Source organism: Stylophora pistillata, chromosome 2 (genome assembly GCF_964205215.1).
Source record: "Stylophora pistillata chromosome 2, jaStyPist1.2, whole genome shotgun sequence".
In the NCBI taxonomy this organism is placed as follows: domain Eukaryota; kingdom Metazoa; phylum Cnidaria; class Anthozoa; order Scleractinia; family Pocilloporidae; genus Stylophora; species Stylophora pistillata.
The window spans coordinates 15,381,238-15,398,854 of NC_142520.1; the positions used below are offsets into that span (position 1 = coordinate 15,381,238).

At 39.7% G+C, this 17,617-nt stretch overlaps 2 protein-coding genes across 5 annotated transcripts; both read right to left on the reverse strand.

The window, feature by feature from the left end:
- LOC111343845 (uncharacterized) lies at positions 1–5,349 on the reverse strand. Of its 3 annotated transcripts, XM_088748695.1 has the most exons (5): positions 5,059–5,349; positions 4,395–4,444; positions 3,259–3,320; positions 2,882–2,962; positions 1–1,659 (listed from the first exon to the last, which is right to left on the reverse strand). In XM_088748695.1, exons 3-5 carry the CDS (start codon positions 3,269–3,271, stop codon positions 707–709), a joined length of 1,047 nt encoding a protein of 348 aa, XP_088604821.1. In that variant the 5' UTR covers positions 3,272–3,320; positions 4,395–4,444; positions 5,059–5,349; the 3' UTR covers positions 1–706. The 3 variants fall into 3 exon arrangements, with proteins under 3 accessions (XP_088604821.1, XP_022806771.1, XP_088604820.1); XM_022951036.2 differs by lacking the exon at positions 4,395–4,444 and having other exon boundaries at positions 5,059–5,346; XM_088748694.1 differs by lacking the exons at positions 3,259–3,320; positions 4,395–4,444; positions 5,059–5,349 and adding an exon at positions 3,046–3,196.
- Positions 5,350–6,111: 762 nt separating this feature from the next.
- LOC148737322 (uncharacterized) lies at positions 6,112–15,572 on the reverse strand. Of its 2 annotated transcripts, XM_088748692.1 has the most exons (5): positions 15,498–15,572; positions 14,270–14,559; positions 9,873–10,202; positions 8,455–8,588; positions 6,112–8,354 (listed from the first exon to the last, which is right to left on the reverse strand). In XM_088748692.1, the coding sequence occupies exons 3-5, from the start codon at positions 10,129–10,131 to the stop codon at positions 7,704–7,706; spliced, it is 1,044 nt and encodes a 347-aa protein (XP_088604818.1). In that variant the 5' UTR covers positions 10,132–10,202; positions 14,270–14,559; positions 15,498–15,572; the 3' UTR covers positions 6,112–7,703. The 2 variants fall into 2 exon arrangements, with proteins under 2 accessions (XP_088604818.1, XP_088604817.1); XM_088748691.1 differs by lacking the exons at positions 14,270–14,559; positions 15,498–15,572 and adding an exon at positions 12,774–13,466.
- Between the last annotated feature and the right edge of the window lie 2,045 nt (positions 15,573–17,617).

A 17,617-nucleotide genomic window follows, 5' to 3' on the forward strand; every position in this document is an offset into this window, starting at 1 on the left:
TAGAAATCGATACTTTTATTCCTTATGCTTGAAAGTATACGAGGCTTGGCGTGGTCCGCTGTTCTGAATGCTGGGAACATTGAAACTATACGGTTTCATTCAGTTTTTTTTCTGAAAATAAATTGGTTTGTAGTGGTTGGGAATTAGCCATACGGTCCTAAGCCTAAGCCATGTAATTTTGCTTTTGAAAGCTGGTAAATTCAAGTTTGGTTTGATTGCCATTCAATAACCTACTTTCTAGCCTCGCTTGCTCAAGCCGTAATGGGGAATATTGGCCCTCGGTCGTTATTGTACGCACCTTGCTGCACCCAGTCTGCACTGCCAAAACGTCGGGTCAATGTTCCCCAATACGGCCCCCGCGCTCTTTATCTGGGTGCTTTTGAACTAATTAGGCCCAAATACTAAGGTGGGTGGGCAAAAGTAATAAAAAATATATTAAAATATGGTTCTTTTCAACGCAAAGCCCTGTCATGTGCCACGCGTCCATTTATGTGTTCACCGTACGAACCGGAGATATCTCAAATTTTGCGCAGAACTGACCTGGTTTGAAGTTAATTTAGTCATATGGCTTACAAGTTACTCAGTGATATCTGAGCCAAAACACTCCTTGAGATGATGAGACGAATTCCATTTTCTAACACTCTCAATTCGTCATTGTTTAACTTTATTTGTCGGATACATGTATTTATTTCCTAGCATTCGTTGTTTACCAATTGCAATATTGGGACATGCACTGTTCAAAATTTGGGATTTCAAATGCTAGGGCGGGTCGAGCAAAATAATAATGCGAACTGCGCGGTTCTTGACTGTGCAAAGCCCAGTCAATTGCAGCATATCCATTGTTATCTTTCACGTTCGATTTTGCTTTTTTTCGTACGAGAAGTTCTACGATCTCAAGTCTACCATTTCCAGCAGCGATCATTAAGGGCGTATACAGCTGACCTGTTGTTGAGTCAATATCAGGCACGTGATTGAGAAGTAGTTCAATAACAGCGGGACTTACTCCTCTAGAGGCATGATGCAACGAGTTCCATCTTCTCTTGTCTCTTAGCGACGGATCAGCTCCCTTTTCCAGTAAGTACTTTACAGCCTGTAGGTTGCCATAGTAACCAGCAATCATTAATGGTGTCTCACCTCGGTTGGCCCTGGGGTCGATTTCTTCCATGTCACTGAGGAACAGTTCTATGACAGCGGTATTACCACCTCGTGCGGCATGGTGTAAAGGTTTCCAACCATTGTCGTCTTCCAACGAGAGATCTGCTCCTGATTTTAGAAGATACTTCACGGCATTTAGACGGCCGTTATCAGCAGCAACCATAAGAGGAGTGAAAGCCTTAGGAGCGCGTAAATCAATATCTGCCACGTGACTGGCTATGAGATCAATGATATCAGGATTACCCCCCTGTGAGGCAAAATGTAATGAGTTCCATCCACTGTTGTCTACTAACGACATATCTGCTCCGTTTTCAATTAGACATTTAACAACCCGTAGCTTGCCATTAAAAGCGGCAATCATCAGTGGTGTTTTATGAGTGCTTTCTTGCGAGTCAATACAAATTCCACCAGAGAGGAAGGATTCCATTTTGGTGATATCACCGTCTCTTGCAGCAGTATGGAGCTGATTCCACTCTTTCTTCTCTTTGCCCACAGAAACGCGGCCTGAAAAAGTTAATAGTTTTGTAATCAGTAGATCATTTTATAGTAAGCGAGAGATTATAAACTAAAATCTTGTACATAGCAAGTGAAAAGAGATTGCTCCTTATGTAGTTTAATCTAAAGACAGATAGGGCTAGTTATGTCAAACGAGGTCTAACCCAAATCTATGAGAAGGTTGTCTTGATTAAATAAATGTCATTTCGACTGTTAGTTCTCGGCCCTCTTGACACTGTTCACAAAAATAAATGTACAGAGAAGAGTTTCGGCTAAAATGAAGATAGTTCAGAACACGGTTTTGTTAAACAATGGTTAAACTTTGTTTGATTAAACTGAACCGGCCCATAGCCTTGCATGTCTAGATTTATTATAGTACTTCTGTCAGCTTTTCCTGAGAATTGGCCGGTTACTAATAATACTCCCAGTTAGAAAGACGCGCCTCGAAGGTAACGAACAGAGAACAGTGAATCAGCCAGGGCTCGAACCTAGTCCCTTCGATTTAAATGAATAACGGTTGATAGTTTCTAAAGAAACTGCTTGGGGCTACGTCGGTGGGGGGGTAAAGAAATAATTTGAATATTTCAACAAAGTTGAAATGGTAAATTGGCCACCGTTGCGATTATAAAAGCTGACGTTTCGAGTGTTAGCCCTTCGTCGCAGCGAATAGGGGAATTGTGGGTTGTGTGTGCTTTTAAAGGCAGAATAAAGAGCTACGTGATTGGTGGGAACATGGTAATGAGAAAAACACGAATGAATTAGTGGAATGAAAAGCGTTCGTTGATACCTGTGGGATTTTGACTGCCGGTTTGAAAGATGAACTTTTGAAAGATGAGCTTTTGAAAACTCTTGAACAAAAGCTCATCTTTCAAACCGGCAGTCTAAATCCCACAGGTATCAACGAACGCTCTTCATTCCACTTATTTATTCGTGTTTTTCTCGTTGCCATGTTCCCACCAATCACGTAGCTCCTTTTTCTGCCTTTAAAAGCACACAACCCACAATTCCCCTATTCGCTCCGACGAAGGCTAACGCTCGAAACGTCAGCTTTTATAATCGTAACGGTGGCCAATTTACCATTTCACCTTCGATTTAAAGTCAAGCGCTCTAACCATTGGGCCTTTGCATCTGCTGCGCCATATTGATAGTCCAATGCAGTTATTCGAGAAGTCCGTGAACATTAGTAGATACCGAGACTTCGAGGTTAGAATCAAAACATCATGAGAGTTACCTTTCGGGTCGGATATTCTTTGACATTCTTCGACTCTACTTCTTGGTTTTTTTCCCTCGCTCTTCAAACGAATCAAAAATCCTGCAAGAGGGAATCATTTACGCGTTAAAATCGTACATTTTCAATTTACTCTGAGCTTTAGTTTGCGCTGTAACTTCTTTCACGGTAGCTTGCAGAAAGTGCGTGAGGTACACTTTTAGAATCGTCGTGTGAATGCCGCAATTTATGCACGGTTTGCTTCATTTTTTAGAAAGCATAAAACGAAAACTGAACTGCAGTTAATCAGTCATATACATGACTTTAAATAACAAAAAAAAAAAAAGAAAACGAGCACAGAAAAGAACCCTTAACATGCGTAATCTTCATAAAAGGCTTACCCAATAAACGCATTGTCCAAAAAGATGGCTCTCAAAACGTCAACGCTTTGATATTGATCGATCTGTGGAGATGAGAGGTAAACGGCTGTAAGAAGAATGTTATAATTTCGATGCAAATTATGATTAGTCCAAACCAATCATTCAAAGAAAAAAGACGCAAATATGAGGTCGCCATAGGAAATTTGTGCGTCTGTGAATGTTTATTCATTGTACACGCCAACGATTTATGTACGACATTTTTGTTTTACGACACTTTGACGTCAAACGTACGAGAAGAGGAAAATATTTTTGTTCGGTAGCCTTTAATCATGGACATTGATTACCAGAGTGCTTAATGAGGGGTGAATGCTCTCTACAAGCAGCTGATACTGTACAGGTTCAAAAGTTTGTGATGTAAAACTGAATTGTCTAAAGTCACTTTTTCCTTTTGACTTTGCCCATGACTGTTTCCTGTGCCTCGAAACATTTAGGACACATTTAAAGCTAGACGAATCTTACGTCCTGGAGGAATTGATGAATTATAGACTCTTTGCTTTAAGCTATCACACAATGTTCTGGATAGGTGCATGACAGCCCAAAATATGGTTGTGGAAGAGACCAGCGGAAGATTTAAGTTGATAGGATTCATTCCCCACCAGTCTCCCCGAAACATAACATTTAACAGATTCCATATTTTCCAAAGGACATCGAATTTTGTCATTTCCTGTTGTTGTTTTTAGGGGGTTGAGGCGGGAAATACCTCAGATAAAACTTATGACGTTCTGCACCGACCGCCACACTATAACTTACGTTCAAAGACGTGTGTGATTAAAAGGGGCAAACCACGCTTGCACGAGGAGGTGGTAAAACAAAATATTTAATGAGCAGAATAATAGCTGAGCACCTGCGTTTAAAAACGCTATATACAGATGAACCTGCAATCAGTGGCACCGTACTTAGCGGTCACCCGGTTAAAGTCCCAAATTTGTTTTTAATAATCAAGCGGTCACCCGCGGGTAATAGCTTAATACACGTTCGAATGTATTTCTTATAGCCGTCCTTTGCAAAACGGCAACGTGAAATCATCAAAACTTGCGTGTTCTGAGAGCGAAAACGGAAATTACCTAAGTTACCATTTAGAATTCAATGCTGCTTAGCTACGTTATGCTGAAGTAGATGCGTGGCGTTGAAAGAGACGTACTTCTAACTAAAAATACAAACTCAAAAGTTTTTATCGGAGTCTTCCTTGGCATTGACGCGCCCTAAATACCGTCAGGTTCCAAACGAGTGACCATTTGTAATCTTAGGAATATATAAACTGATGATCTAACGATTCTGATGGAATACATAATTACTACCCATCAATAACTAAACAGACATAGAAAAGCAAAAGGAAGTGTGTGGCGTCCTTCGAGACAACACACACTGACTTTGTCCTTTAGCAACGCAAAGGTATTTATAGACATGCAGGTTAAAATTAATTAGTGTTTCTATAGTACTGTGAAATTTGGTTTGAGAACATGTTTGAAAGAGTAGTTAAGAATTTACGGAGATCTTCAGGTGTGGCAAACTTGAAACAGGAAAATGGACACTGACTTTGGAGCAATGCAGTTACAACTTTCTTATTACTATGACCAAAACAAGTAATGAAATACTGCCTGAAGCTAACACATGCTCTTTGTTCACCAAACCGAGCGTTCCATTGCAGTTTCAGAGACTTTTAAACCCGTTTTAATCAATATTCCGCTGAAATAGTATCAGGTGAACTGAAAGAACTTGGTTTACAAAGATCTACGAGAAAAATAGAAGGATTGTACTAACCTTGAATTCTCGTCACGTTTTCAACAAATGCTGTCACCATTCACGTAGTAATTTTTAAACAAATCTGTCTTTAACCAGAAGACTTCTCTTTCTGTGTGTGTTGAAATGATCGACGTGAGTTAATACAATGATCTCAACATGAAATTAAACGAACGTCAATGCAGTCAAGCTTATCTCCGAATACTTATTACAATTCATAAATAGCATAGTTATTCATTTCTGATCTTGAAGCAATATTTACATCACGCTCCGAGAAAGTTAAGTGCGACAAATTGATTGTACAGCTTTCAAGTCGTCAGTCACGACAGAAAACGGAAAATCCACTGCGCTAGGGTAAACATAATGAATTGCTAAAACTTCGCTTGATATTTTTTCTTCGAAAGTCTCAGACTCCTTTTTATATTTCAAACGTGCATGTATATGTTACAATCTAGCCTGGGAGCAGTCGCTCTCATTCGTGCTCAGTGGTTCGAATGGCGAAGCCGCGAGTCACGATAACTCGTCTAGATTGGGGCCGAGTTATCAAAGGGCGTCCTGATCCGAAAATGTACCAAAGAACCAGATGATATGAACAGCTTAATGCATCCATATTTCCATGAGACGCTCACTGATTAACCATTCCAAGTTATTCGGAGGCAAATCACAAGTGACGTTCGAAGTGCATTCGCACTTGAATTTTATTGTTTGTTTGGAAATATTTCTCGGTCCCAAAAGCAAAGCATTTTTAAAAGAGTTAATTCATCACATTGAGAGTCTTTTGCCTGGAGTGTGGATAAAAAAATTACATTCAAAGTAAGAGAAATTTCTAAACAAGTGTTGGTTCGGTAAGATAAATAAAAAAAAAATAATAATAAGAAAAGAAAACCGGAAGAATTTACCCTAGGTGAGTCTATAGCCGTTAATGATTCAGAAGATTGACTCGAATTGCAAATGACGGACTTTAAAAAAAATACTGTATGTTATTCACAACGGGTAATCCATGAAGCGGGTGACGTAAACTTGAGGCGAAAGTTAAATATTCGCTAATTCATTGTAAAGTGACTTCTTCACATATTCATGAAATTAAGTTTTATTCCCTTAACGGCCAGTGGAACATAAGCACATGCAAAACTACCCGTATTTCAATCTGTTTGAGCTGCCTTCAGGTGTAGACCCCGCATGCCTTGCTCTCCCCTTCGACAAAGATTCTTTGCCGTTAAGTTGCACTGTGTGACGTAATCAGTGGACATTTCAACATTTTATGACGCAACTATAGGTTTTTAATCAGGTTCACCAGAGGAGAGAGATCTATATGCAAACTGGACTAACCTAACACGAGGGTCTCTAAGAAGTGTAGCTTTTACGGCTTACGATTAAAACTTTTGGCCAATTTACGGCTAATGGTTAAAATATGTAAATTTTTACGCCTAACTGCTAATTTTTAGGCCGTTTTACGGCTAGCGGTAAACTCCATCGAAACCATCTTACATAATATGTTCACAGCCTCGATCCGCTTAAAAAAAGAGGCATATAAATATGCGATTATTTGTGCTAACAGAGTAAGCTCCAATGGGCTATCTTCCGATGACTTACTTAATAAACTCGTTTGGAAATTTTAAGTTTTCTATAGTCCTGTCTGTTATCTACAACAGATTGCCATTAGTAACACAGTCTTAAAGTAGAGGTATGCTATGGAAACCATACAATTTTTATTTCCGGCAATATACAGCAGATATTAAAAAATGACCTTTGAACCACCTAAGACTGACCTAAGCCTTGAAAACATTTATGGAAACGGGCTTTAAGCTCAATCACACAGGCCCCAGTTCTGAATTTTACTTTGCAAAGCGAACCAGGTCTCTTGGAGAGCATGCACACAGCCTATGGGTTTAAAATATTTCGAGATAAGGCCTGCAACTAATTTGTAATTACGAGTTACCGTGATAAGTTCTCTCTAAAGCCTGGTGAGTCCATAGATTTAAGGAATATGCATCAAGCGGTTTAGATAAGGGCCGAGCCTCATTTCCAAAGTCGTTTTCAGTTTCATCTGTCTCTGTTGTTTCAACAAAGGAAGTTTCATCAGCCTCATTTATATCAATTTCGTCATCTCTGTGATTGGCACAGAAAACTCGCCCCATCTTTTCAACCAATCAAACGCAAAACTTTTCGCGTTTTCCCGCGTTTTCCCGCGCTTCGATCAGTTTGCTTGCTTTCACTTTCAGTTCTCACTGGTTAATGAAACCTTTGCTCTAATTGGTCGCTGGGACCATTTTTGTGTAGGCTTTTCGACTGTGAAAAAAACTGAACACGAAGCTTAGGAAATGAACCATAAGAATATACGAATTGAACCTTGCGAGCTCTTAGAACTCAACACTGCGAACATTTTTCTTATTCTTAATTAGTACCTAGCGTGAAATAGATCACTGTTGATCTTATCAAAGGAAGCATTTATTGACGCACGCACTGCTTTCACCCACCCGAATTGAGTTTAAGACTTAGAGAGAAGTTTTCGCTCACGAGTATGGATAGGTTTTTCTTGACAAGCTAGAGCCTCGGAATCTTGTAAAATCTAATTCTAAGAGTATACAGCCAATAAAATACCTTAACGCGACACTTAATTGAAAACTTCTCGAAGAAGCAAAGCAAATCAAACAACATTGCAGAAATTAACGAATCCACAAATTCAATGAATAACTTTTAGTTTTGATATCCCATCCATCGTTACCAAAGTCAGCTTCCATTCTGTTATCTTCTATGATTTTAAAAGAGGGAAGTTTCGCCACCGTTATTCCAATTCCGTGGTCGGTTTTTGAACAGTTTCCCCCGCCTCCTCCAATCATGATCACAGAACCACTCCAGACCCAGTCACACCAGAAGCCGACCTCATCAGCAGCTTGCAGGTCACCGCTGCATGAAGCCTGTCCAAAGCCCTCAGTTGTTAGGTACTGTCCACCATATTGAACTTTGCATTTTCCCAGGCACTTTGTATCGGACCAAACTGAACCGTTTCTGAAGTCACCATAGCCAGTAATTTTGGAGCGGAATGTCTGCCCGCTCAGACAATTCCCTGTTGTTTGCAACAAATGATTGTGTCCAGAGTCATCACTGCGCGTGATCTTAAGCTCACTGCCACTGATAAGCCAGAACGCTGGCGAGATCATATCCACGTTGATGGACGGATCAGCAGTTTCTCCTGCAGCTTTCGTACTGTCGTACCACCAGTATCCTGAGTCATTCATCCAGTTTTTGGTGTCACTGTTTGAAAATCGAGCGAGAAGAGTCCAGGCCTGATCCAATGATACCATGTCACAATAAACCTGGAAAAAACTAAACATTCAAAACTCCAAACTTTCTTACTTCTTACAATACAACTTTTCTTGGGTATTGTCTATAATTAAAGAACAATAATTTAGTTACCAGAAATTTCTTGGACTTCAGTTTTGCCTTCTGGGACTCCAGCCAGAATTTACCGCTGACTGCAATCCCTTTTTCGCTGGCTTTGATCTCCCCACATGACTCGGCAGGCATTTCGGGAATGGAGCCTAAAGCGACTTTGGAAAAGGAGCAATTAAAAGGTTATCGTTGGATGACCCTCTTGATCCTCTTAAGTTCTATTAGCCATATAGCATTATCTTCAACGGGGAAAAGTCTGATGTGGTCATTTTAAATCGCATGATATGATCAGGAATCTAACAATCCTTGACTACAATATACTTACAAATGATACGTTATTAAGTTAGAAAACGGGGATGCTCTGAAGCTCATATCTTTGCCAACTACATTTTAAAAGTACTTATCCCTGTTCTGCAACCCCTCCCCTCCCCCCTCCGCTTGAAAAGAAAAGACACCCACCTAAGCCTCTACCCTTCTTCCTACTTCCTCCCCCTCCCCTCCCCTCCCAAACCCCTCTGATCATTGTGAGGCTTTTATCTGATGAACCACTCAATCAGGAGATCTATGAATTATGAAAGGAAAATGTTGGGGCTTAACCCCGGTCCTATGAGAACGCTGACAGAATTAGTAACATTTTGATTGATGCAGTTATACAGTGTAACAGAGCAATTTTTATTCAAGGTATTCCACGACTGTACTGGTTTTGTTTTACCTCGCTTTATGATTGTTCTAAAGAGACTCGTGCCACTCTTTCAATCAGTCAGATCCAATATTGAAACCAATCACAACTTGGTTGCTCGGGTTTTCCTGCGCTTTAGACAGCTGTTTCGTTGTTTTTATAATGAGTTCTTATGGGCTTGTTCTCATTAGTTTTCCTTCTTTTGATTGGCCAATGTAATTATTTTGACTTTGGTTTTACGACGCTCAGTCTAGAGGCGCTCTGATGTACCAAACGAATGTCATATTTGACAAATTTTTAAACGAGCCCTCTCTATCTGTCTATGTGTCTGTCTATCTGTACGTCTGTGCGTCTATGTGTCTATCTGTGTGTGTCTATCTGTACGTCTGTGCGTCTATGTGTCTATCTGTGTGTGTCTATCTGTGTGTGTATGTCTGTCTGTCTCTCTGTCTGTCTGCCCGTCTGCGTATCTGTGTTTGTGTGTCTGACTGCCTGTCCATCAATCTGTCTGTCTCTCATTCTTTGTGTCTGTCGTTATCACCCCTTCTCCATTACAAACTCTCCCCTCCTGGAGTGGCTCAAAAGATATACTGTTGAAAATTTTGAATTAATACGACAAACTCAGTAGTGGCATGATCTCTTACTAGTAACGATAGTCCGAGAACTGAAAGGAAATTGATGTTTTACAGCCTCAGATAAGTTTTTTTTTTTTTGTGCTTATCTTTTATAATATGATAAAGACTCTGTTTAATTAAATTCATACCTCTGTTCTTCCACCGTCGTACGTAGAATCTTGTTTCATCTTGGACAAAATCTTCAGGTCTTGCTTCTTTGGTTCTGTTATTCAACTCGCAAAGTTTATCAGTTTTGACGTAATTGTAGCTCTGACATGTAAGCTCGCTGTAGCAAAACACCAGACACTCGTACGGATCTTGTACCAGTTTTGTTTTAAAGATGTGGCCTTTGAGAGCCTTTCCATTCTCTGACTGCTCAGCGGGTTCACATTGCTGACTTGTGGCCATGAGGAGAGGAATCAAAGATAACGAGTGGAAAACATACACTCCCAGAAATATCTGGATTGGATTGAGTTTTACTGAAAAGGAAAAGAGATGAGTTAAAGCGGTTGAGAAGGAATCGAAGGCTTCTTGAAACGTACGGTTTATTTCAGTTGGTAGTGAGAAATTTTCTTTGTTGGGGGAAAACGCTTAAGCAGTACGATGTATCGCACAGGAAAAACGTTACATTGCTAAACTGATGCGGTTTATCGTGAACTTAAAATGGTACTTTGCTCAGAGAAAACGAGAATTCGCAAAGGGCCCAGTGTCGAGACTTTGAATTGAACAATAGCTAAGTTATATACTGTTTCGTTTATGGCATCGTTTGAATACCGTATTTTCTTGAGTAGAAGCCGGAGCTTCTATTTTTTTTTTTTAAAAGGAAAATAGTGCGGCTTCTAATCAAAGGCGGCTTTTAATCAAAGGCGGCTTCTATTCAAGGGCGGATTCTATATTTTGAAAGCCATAGTTTTCATGTGTGAAGTGTCATCATGTTAAAATGAAACAATATTTCGTTTTTTATCTACTGCAATAATATTCACACGTGTCCCTGTCAATCACACTGATGTTTGCTATGGTGTGGTTAATAAGACGTTCTCCCATGAAGGACAGAGTCGCTGGAAATGCTAATATACGGCATTGATCTAAAAATTCAAATCATTAAAAGTTAAATAGCGACATGGCTCATGAATTCTAAAGGTCTAAGCTGTTGTTAAACTCGCTTTTCGAGAGCTTGTTGCTTATATTAGGGACCTTAAGCAAACCACGACGGTGACGGAAACGGGAAGGTGAAAAAACAAAAGATCTAATTGGAAGAACAATAGCCCAGCACGTCCTCGTCGCCGTCGTTTCTCAAGGTCCCTATTAATTTGCAGCCGCGGTTTCGCTTCGCAGACGAAGTAAATTTTGGTGATTTCACGTTGTTGTTTTGCAAAGGACGGCTAAGCAATGTACAAAGTCTTTACACGCACGTGCTGAGCTATTATTGTGCCAATTAGATCTATTGTTTTTCCACGTTCTCGCGGCCGTAGCCGTTGTGGTTTGCTTAAAGTCCCCAATTCTGTTCCGCTTCGCACACTTCGTCACGCACTGCCCTTAATAAATATCCGCGAAATTCGCCCGCGCTGATATAACAATTTGGCGTGTTGGATAATGAATAACTTATTAAACGTTTTGTTGTGTAGTATCGCTGGGTATTTTTACTCGTTCAAAATACGGCAAAGCTCGTAAAAATACTTAGCGATACTACACAACAAAAAATGATTTAAGCATGCTAAATATACTCCGCAGGCGTCATAATTGCAGGAAACTCGTTCATTTTCGCTTCCAAGCAAAGAATTCAGCACTTCTTTGGGAAAAGCTTTGGTCTTGAAATGTCTCTTGGCCTCACCTCAACTGCACTCCTATGCTACCCACGTGCTCTGGAAACATCCTGCTGCGTGCATCCCTCTCACGATATACACGCGCCAAGATCTTTATTTTGTTTTTGTTCGGTTCTGTTTTTCTCATTATCCATATCAACCAAACTGATAAAACGTGTCCATGGAGAATTAAAATCCGAAAAACCATTGAAAACTGCTATTTAAGTGTAAAATCTTCCCGTCGCTTCATTGCACATTGATTTTGATTGAATTATGAAAATGCAGTAATGAAGAGTTGTTAAATAAAACTAATTTCAGTATGTTCATGGTTACACATCCATAATCTCTCAGTCACCTGTCAAGTATAAGAAGTTTTGATGTCCTCGCTCATTCGCAGCCAGTATTTATTTTGCAGTATTGGAAACAATTGCTTTGCTTGCATTTCAATTTTCTCTCTGTTTTTATTAGCTTTGAAAAAACTTACTCATTGGGCTTCCAAAAATTGCGTAACACATAACACTGGAAGGGTGCTATGATGAAAACGATATGCCTCGAATGCCGAGTTCTAAAATTTACAAGGCACGCATTTGGTATACGTTTAACACCTGTCGGCAGTATGTTCTTGAGAAGTAGAAAAAATGATGTCAACTAAATAGGAAACCAGCGAATAATGATGTACCCAAAGAGAGATTCTCATTCTACAGGAGTATGTAAAAAGAAGGGAGGCAATTTTTCGAGTTAAACAAATTTCCTTTCCAACAAGTTAATATATCAGCTTTTGTTTCCCTGAGTGCGAGGCTAACTATAGGCTCTTCCTTGAGTTCGTGTGAGCACCAGATATATAAACGGAATTTGCGAAAATATGTTCATTAATTTTGGATGACGCTGATAAAACTTTAGTGAATTTTCAAATGAGTGTCTCAAAAGAATTCGAGGCTGCAAGCTGTAAAAAAGATGACTAAGTAAGTAATCGCAGATATTGTTTGGTCATAACTAAAAACTTTGCAAACACTCTTGTGCATGTTGTGAAATAGAATTTAGAATATTTTTGAATGAACACAAGATAAAAGCGCATTAAAATGGGCGATGAGCTTCAGTGACAATTTTGTAAGTCAGGCCTCTATACCTGAGAAATTCACTCCTCGAAAATGTGCGTTTCCTTTTTGTTTTCAATAAATTGCTTAGCTGAAAAATTAAGGGCAGAAAAATAAAGGTTTCCTAACAAGAAATGCAAGCTTTAAAACATACCATCTGGGCAGGACTGAAATTGTCCGAGGGAAAGAACCACACAGATAAGGAATAAGTGGAGAAAAACTCCCATGTCCGAGAAAAACCAGCTGAAAAGAATCCTTTCGATGTTTTGAGCTGTTGGGCAAACCGAGGAGCTTTACAGCAATTTGTTGACTGAGATGTACCACCAATTTAAGGTTACACCCCCTAGAAATGTGATAGCCAATCACATTTGGTCGTGATACATGACAGATGTTTCACCGCCCGTCACAGACACGTTGCGAGATTAATTAAAGCGGTAGGGAAACAGTTTATTCGGTTAGTTTTCTCCTCAGGAAGTTATTTCCATCTTTCACTCTCTATTCCTAGGCACTCTTCTTATACCTGTTTCAGTAACTATAAGCAGCAACAATTGACAAAACTTTGTGAAAATGCAAGCAAATAAAAAAGCTCATTTTTTTTAAGATTCACGTTGATAACTCTATGGTATTCTGACCAGAGACAGATTTCAGAACACAATTTTGGAGGTCATGGGTTCAATGAGGTAGACTCTTTTGTTAAGTGTCGCTTTCGCTGAGAAATTTTTAGCCCGACTTGCACCTGCATTTTAAGCATTCTTTTCTCCAATTCCCCGTTTCAAAAGCGAGTGGGGTAGTGGGTTGAGTTCGCCGCGCAAGTTTGTCTGGGATCGTTACTAGGGACACAAATCTTTGTTTATTTGAGACTTGTGTCTCGAGTAACGATCCCAGGCTAGCCTGCGCGGCGAACTCGACCCACTCCCCCACTCGTTTTTGAAATGGGGAATTTAGTAAGTTTTTAATATGCAAATTGATGTCGAAGAGAAAGTACTGCTATGATTCCAAGTGAAGTTTGCATATTTTGTCTGTGAAATGACTAAGTGCATTTTTTAACTTGTAGCAAGAGAGAATTTCGTGAGCGCGCTCGAGACTTTCGACCGCTGTCGAAACCGGCGGTCTAGCCAGATATCAATTTTAACTTGTGGTGACGCAAAAAAATGAGGATTGTAGAATAACCAGACTATGAATGCTGAATATTGCCCTGGATACTTTTCACGAGCAAAGAATGGGAAGTCGAGAAGACCGCCCTTAAGAAGAGTGGCAAACATTGCCAAACCGTTACGTGCAAGTTACTCAGTGATATCTGAGCCAAAACACTCCTTGAGATGATGAGACGAATTCCATTTTCTAGCACTCTTAATTTGTCATTGTTTAACTTTATTTGTCAGGTACATGTATTTATTTCCTAGAATTCGTTGTTTACAAATCGCAATATTCGGACATGCACTGTTTAAAATTTTGGATTTCAAATGCTAGGGCGGGTCGAGCAAAATAATAATTCAAAATGCGCGGTTCTTGACTGTGCAAAGCCCAGTCAATTGCAGCATACCCGTTGTCGTCTTTCACGTTCGATTTTGCTTTTTTTTCGTACGAGAAGTTCTACGATCTCAAGTCTACCATTTCCGGCAGCGATCATTAACGGCGCATACAGCTAACCTGGCTATCAGATCAATGATATCAGGATCACCCCCCTGTGAGGAAAAATGTAACGAGTTCCACCCACTTTTGTCTACTGACGACATATCTGCTCCGTTTTCAATTAGAGATCTAACAACCCGTAGCTTGCCATTAAAAGCGGCGATCATCAGTGGTGTTTTATGGTGTTTTTCTTGCGAGTCAGTACAAATTCCACCAGAGAGGAAGGATTCCATTTTGGTAATATCACCGTCTCTTGCCAGTGTGGAGTTGATTCCACTCTTTCTTCTCTTTGCCCACAGAAACGCGGCCTGGAACAGTCAATAGTTTTTTAATCAGTATATCATTTTATGGTAAGCGAGAGATTATAAACTCATCTCTTGAGCATGGTAAGTGAGTAGTGAGTTCTCTTTATGTAATTAATCTAAAAAGAGATAGGGCCGGTTATGTCAAACGAGGTCTGACCCAAATCTATGGGAAGGTTGAGTTGATTAAATAAATGTCATTTCGACTGTTAGTTTTCGGCCCTGTTGACACTGTTCACAAAAATAAATATATAGAGAAAAGTTTCGGCTAAAATGAAGATAGTTCAGAACACTGTTTTGTTAAACAATGGTTAAACTTTGTTTGATTAAACTGAACCGGCCCATAGCCTTGCATGTCTAGATTTATTATAGTACTTCTGTCAGCTTTTCCTGAGAATTGGCCGGTTACCAATAATACTCCCAGTTAGAAAGACGCGCCTCGAAGGTAACGAACATATTACAGTGAATCAGCCAGGGCTCGAATCTAACCTGGTCCCTTCGATTTAAAGTCAAGCGCTCTAACCGTTGGGCCCTTGATAGTTCAATGCTGTTACTCGAGAAGTCTGCGAACATTAGCGGATACCGAAATTCTATGACATTCATCGACTCTACTTCTTGTTTTTTCCCCTCGCTCTTCAAACAAATAAGAATCCTGCAAGAGGGAATCATTTACGCGTTAAAAACGTACATTTTCAATTTACTCTGAGCCTTAGCTTGCGCTGTAACTTCTCTCACGGTAACTTGCAGAAAATGCGTGAGGTAGGCTTTTAGAATCGTCGTGTAAATGCCGCAATTTATGCACTGTTTGCCTCTTCTTTTTAGTGCTTACGAAAACTTAACTGCAGTAAATCAGTCATATACATGACTTTAAATAACAACAAAAAAAAGAGAAGACTAGCACAGAATAAAACCCTTAACATGCATAATCTTCATAAAAGGCTTACCCAATAGATGCATTATCCAAAAAGATGGCTCTCAAAACGGCAACGCTTTGATATTGATGGATCTGTGGAGATGAGAGGTAAACAGCTATAAGAAGAATGTTATGATTTCGACGTAAATTATGATTAGTCCCAACCAATCATTAAAGGAAAAAAGACGCAAATATGAGGTAACCATAGGAAATTTGTGCGTCTGTGAATGTTTATTGAGGGGGGCATTGGGGCCTCTGGGAAACCGCAAAACTGGAGAGAAAAACCTCCAAAACCGAAAAACGGACGAAAAAAGGCAGCAAAACCGAAAACCGCATGCAAACCTGACAGAACCACTACATTTTAATCTTTAAAGGGGTCAAAAAGAAAACCCGAAAACCGCATCAGAGTTTTCGTGAAAACCGAAAACCGAATGCAAAAACACGTAAAATCCGCAAACCACTCTGAACATCAAAACCGAAAAACCGAACCTTTTTGGCCCAAAAACTGATCCAAAAAACAGTCAAAACCGCAAAACCGAAAATCCCAAAGCCCCCTCTTTATTCATTGTACACGCCAACGATTTATGTGCCACATTTTTGTTTTACGACACTTTGACGTCAAACGTACAGGAAGAGGGAAATATTTTTGTTCGGTAGCCTTTAATCAAGAACAGTGATTATCAGAGTGCTTAATGAGGGGTGAATGCTCTCTACAAGCAGCTGATACTGTACAGGTTCGAAAGTTTGTGATGTAAGACTGAACTGTTTAAAGTCGCTTTTTCCTTTTGACTTTGCCCATGACTGTTTCCTGTGCCTCGAAACATTTAGGACACATTTAAAGCTAGACGAATCTCACGGCCCGGAGGAATTGATGAATTATTGACTCTTTGCTTTAAGCTATCACACAATGCTCTGGATCGGTGCATGACAGCCCAAAATATGGTTGTGGAAGAGACCAGCGGAAGATTTAAGTTGACAGAATTCATTCCCCACCAGTCTCCCCGAAAAATAACATTTACCAGATTCCATATTTTCCAAAGGACATTGAATTTTGTCATTTCCTGTTGTTGTTTTTAGGGGGGTGAGGCGGAAAATACCTCAGATAAAACTTATGACGTTCTGCACCGACCGCCACACTATAAATTACGTTTAAAGACGTATATGATTAAAAGGGGCAAACCACGCTTGCACGAGGAGGTGGCAAAACAAAATATTTAATGAGCAGAATAATAGGTCAGCACCTGCGTTTAAAAACGCTATCTACACATGAACCTGCAATTAGCGGCACCGTACCGTAGCAGTCACCCTGTTAAAGTCCCAAATTTGTTTTTAATAATCACTGTAATTTCATGTATATCAAGCGGTCGCAGTGACCATTAACTGAGTTTACCTGCCTTGAACGGTCATTTAAGGCCAAACCACACAAATAAATTTAAGAATAATCCTTCAAGTAAATTTTAAACCATGTTTCTCTCCCAAAATCAGAAGTAAGTGGCGAGATTGTGTGCATTAAGCGGTCAATTATGGAATAAAGTCGCCTTGTGCATCGTTTTTTATAATACCCCTAATCTATGGAACCGGTATCAAGCGGTCACCCGCGGGTAATCGCTTAATATACGTTTGATTGTATGCCGTCCTTTGCAAAACGGCAACGTGAAATGATCAAAATTTGCGTGTTCTGAGAGCGTTTTATAGCCCTCCTTTGCAAAACGGTAATGTGAAATCATCAAAATTTGTATGTTCCGAGAGCGAAAACGGAAATTACCTAAGATACCATTTAGAATTCAATACTGCTTACCTACGTTATTCTGAAGTAGATGCGTGGCGCTGAAAGAGACGTACTTCTAACTAAAAATACAAACTCAATTTTTTATCGGAGTCTTCCTTGGTATTGACGCGCCCTAAATACCGTTAGGTTCCAAACGAGTAACCATTTGTAATCTTGGCAATGTATAATCTGATAATTTAACGATTCTGATGGAATAAATTACTACCCATCAATAACTAAACAGACAAAAAGAAGCAAAACAAAGTGTGTGGCGTCCTTCGAGACAACACACACTCTGACTTTGACCTTTAACAAAGGTATTTATAGACATGAAGGTTAAATTAGTGTTTCTATAGTACTGTGAAATTTGCTTTGAGAACATT